This window comes from Aptenodytes forsteri, unplaced genomic scaffold (assembly GCF_000699145.1).
Source record: "Aptenodytes forsteri isolate BGI_AS27 unplaced genomic scaffold, ASM69914v1 Scaffold22, whole genome shotgun sequence".
In the NCBI taxonomy this organism is placed as follows: Eukaryota; Metazoa; Chordata; class Aves; order Sphenisciformes; family Spheniscidae; genus Aptenodytes; species Aptenodytes forsteri.
Window position 1 is genome coordinate 450,487 of NW_008795688.1, and position 3,337 is coordinate 453,823.

Consider the following 3,337-nt stretch of genomic DNA (forward strand, 5'->3'; position numbering starts at 1 on the left):
TGGCCAACCAGGTGAATATCAGGCCTTTAAAACCCGAACAAGTTCCTCCGCATTCACTCCCCAGGAGCTGTCCCTGTCCCTGCTCCAGCTTTTGCGCAACGCGCCTGCATGAAACACGCAGCCAACACCTCCGTGGTATATAGGTGTCCTGGTCCTCTCTCCAGCTGGTGCTTGGTGCTGGGGCTGGGGCACAGCCAGTCCCGCTTCTGGGGACAGCGGTGGAGTGCATGGGGGGGCTCCTGCCCTGGTGCCCTGCAGCAGGTAAGGGGGCTTTGGGGCATGGAGGAGCAAGTGCACGGGCATAGGGTCTCCTTCTGCAGCACTTTGGGCGAGCGTCAAGTCCCTGATCCCTCCTAAACCAGAGCAGGAGCCTGGGTCTTTCTTCTCTTGCCTGGGGAGGGGATGGTTCATTGTGTTCTTGTGGCCATCCCGGTGCAGGGGGTGGCTCCCGTGCAAGAGGGCAGCTAAGGACGGGATGGCAAAACCTCCAGAAACAGCTGTGAGGATGCTCATGGGCAGTCATGTGTGAGAAAAGGGGTGCAGGTTGGGCTGGGTCTGAAAATGCTACAAGGTCTGGAAAAACCTGCAGGTTTTATGATGCTCCAGTTCCTGAACTAGTCTAAGAGAAGGGAGCTGAGCTGAGCACCCCTCCTCCCCTCTCCCCTCTCCCCTCTCCCTTCTCCCTTCTCCCTTCTCTCCTCTCCCCTTTCCCCTCTCCCCTCTCCCGTCTCTCTTCTCCCCTTTCCTCCCTTCTCCTTCTCCCTCCTCTCCTCTCCCCTTTCCCCTCTCCCCTCTCCCGTCTCTCTTCTCCCCTTTCCCCTCTCATCTCTTCCTTCCCCCTTCTCCCTTCTCCCTCTCCCTTCATTCTTCTCCCCTCTCATTTCTCCCTTTTCCCGTCTTCCCTCTCCCCTCTCCCTCCCCTGAAGCCGCCACATGAATGCTCCCTGCCCTGGGAGACGCACGGGAGAGCTTCAGACCCAGCCCAGACGCAAGGCTGGGGATCATAGTGGCCCCACTCCCCCTCACACCCCGGGCCAGGGCGGGGGCCAGGCGAGCCGGCTGGGCTCTGCCCTACCTGCTCTGACTAACAGGAGACATCGGTCTCTGGGGCTTGCTGCCTGCACCGTGCTCCAGCGTGAGTGAGGAGCACAGCCTGGAGATAGCGGTAGCCTGGCCACCAGCCTGGGACATCCTCCAGCAGCCTGGAAGCGTCCTTGCTGCCTGCCCCAGGTACAGCATGCTCCCTCTCTATCCCTGTGGGGTCTTGTGCTCCCACCTGCCCCACTGACCTGGCCTCCCTCTGCTCCTCCTGGCCCCTCTGCGTCCCCTGGGATGGGATCATCTCCCTTTCCTTGGCAGGTTTCTTTGTGGGATGGGAGTTCCCACCCCCCACGCACCTGGAGCTGGCAGCAGAGCACGGAGGCACTCGTGACACAAGCTGAACCTGCTTTATCTGTACCAGGCGCTGAGCAGGTAGACACAGCTCCATCCAGGGGCTCATGCCCTTTTCTATGTGGTTTTGCAGCCAGGAATTGTTGTCCCCGGTGGCTCTGGAGCTGAGGTCCTCTCATCATCTTTCTCTTGCCCCAAGGGCCACAGTGAGAGGCTTAATGCTCCTGAAAATGCCCTGCCTTGTTGAGACCACGTCTAGTAGCTGTCCACTGCGTCTGTTAGGGGCAAGAGGGCAAAGGCAAGAGAGCAGGGAGGAGGAGGAGAGATGAAGAGATGGATCATGCTAATTGTTGCAACCGAGACCCTTATTAACCCATCGTGCCTCTTCCTCACAGCTGGGGAGCACCCGTGGCCGACAGAGCAGGGATGTCTGAGACCTCATCCAGCAAGGAGGGTCCCCCAGCCGAGTGTCCCGTGTGCTACGAGAAGTTTCACCCGCTGGAGGCCACGCACCGCAAGCTCAGCTGCGGGCACACCTTCTGCCACGACTGCCTGGTGAAGTGCTTGCTCTCTGCCAAGCTCAATGGCCAGGTCCAGAGCAGCATCATCTGCCCCGTCTGCCGCTACGTGACTTTCCTCAGCAAGAAGGCGGCTCTATGGCCACCCAAGGCAGGCACCAACCCCCGGACACTGGAGATGCCTCTGTCACCTTCGTCCTTGTCCCATCTGACCAAAATGGAGGCCAGCAACACCTTGGTGGTGCCCAGCCATTTTGTGATGCCAATGCAGAGCTTTGACCAGTGCTGCAGCATGGGGAATGGCCCCATGGACTCGCAGGTGGTCCCAGGAGAGATGGCGCGGGAAGCCCACATCTTTGTCATCAGTGACCACGGGATGCCACTGGTGGACGCAGACTGCGGCTCCCTGGGGAGGAGAAGTAGAGCGGAAACACAGAGCTCGGTGTCATCCAGCTCGGCCCTGGGGGTGAAATGCTGCCAGTCACCCATCGCCCTCGCCATCCTCCTCATCTTGACTGTGGCCATGCTGGCGGCTGTGCTGCCTTGGCTGCTGCTGGTGAAGAGGGACTCGTAGCAGGGATGGGATCAGCTCAGCTACTGGAGAGGTGTCACTGATGCTGGGACAGACCTAGGGCTGGGACGTCTCTCAAAAGATCCCATGAGAAAGTCCAGAAGCAGCTCCAGGTGAAGCTCCCTCATCTGGCCGGGGACTGAATGGACTTTCAGACCTTTCTGCAGATCTCCTGGTGCTCACAGGCACTGCTGGCATTTTCCACCTCTTTTGCTTAAAATATGGCCGGTCAAACCCTGTCAGTGGGTTTCTCCAGTGTCTTAACAGAGAGGGTGGTTGCTCCTCCCACACCCTGTGACAGTGTGTGCGGGGAGTGGTGAGGCTGTGCTGGTCCCTCCTCTCCATCTCAGCTCCTGGGGGGCTGTGACCCTGGCACCCAGGAACCCAGAGCCTGGGGACAGCTAAGGGCTCTGTGCATTGGAGGGTCATGCTGCCAGTCTGTGGGGCTTTTGGAGGTCCCCAGGCTCCTGGCTGGCTGTCGAGGTCATCAAGGTACGAGGTGCAGCCACCCTGGAGCAGAAACTCATGGCTTTCCATCCCAAAGTTGTGAGCCTTCAGCTACCAGGCAACAAGAGCAGCAAAACCAGCGGATGGAGAGTGCGATCCTGGCCTCCACGAGCTCACTTTCCCCTCCATCAGCCAGCACTCCCCTCCCTGCAGAGTGATGGGGTGGGAAGGGACACCAGCTCATCCCCCAGGCAGTCCCGGCCTTGCCCTCCCTCACCCCTCTCTCTGAGATCCCCAGGGTTTTGGCCATCCTCCCGGTGTCACAGGCATCCCTCCTGCCCTGGGGATCCAGGGACAGGCAGTGGGGTGTGGGGCAGGGAGCTAAACCAAAGGTCTGGACTGTATAAGG

At 60.0% G+C, this 3,337-nt stretch overlaps 1 protein-coding gene across 1 annotated transcript; it reads left to right on the plus strand.

Moving 5' to 3' along the window:
• The first annotated feature begins 1,818 nt into the window (after positions 1-1,818).
• RNF222 (ring finger protein 222) lies at positions 1,819-2,484 on the plus strand. The gene has a single exon (XM_009282797.1). It carries the CDS (start codon positions 1,819-1,821, stop codon positions 2,482-2,484), a length of 666 nt encoding a protein of 221 aa, XP_009281072.1.
• The last annotated feature ends 853 nt before the right edge of the window (positions 2,485-3,337 follow it).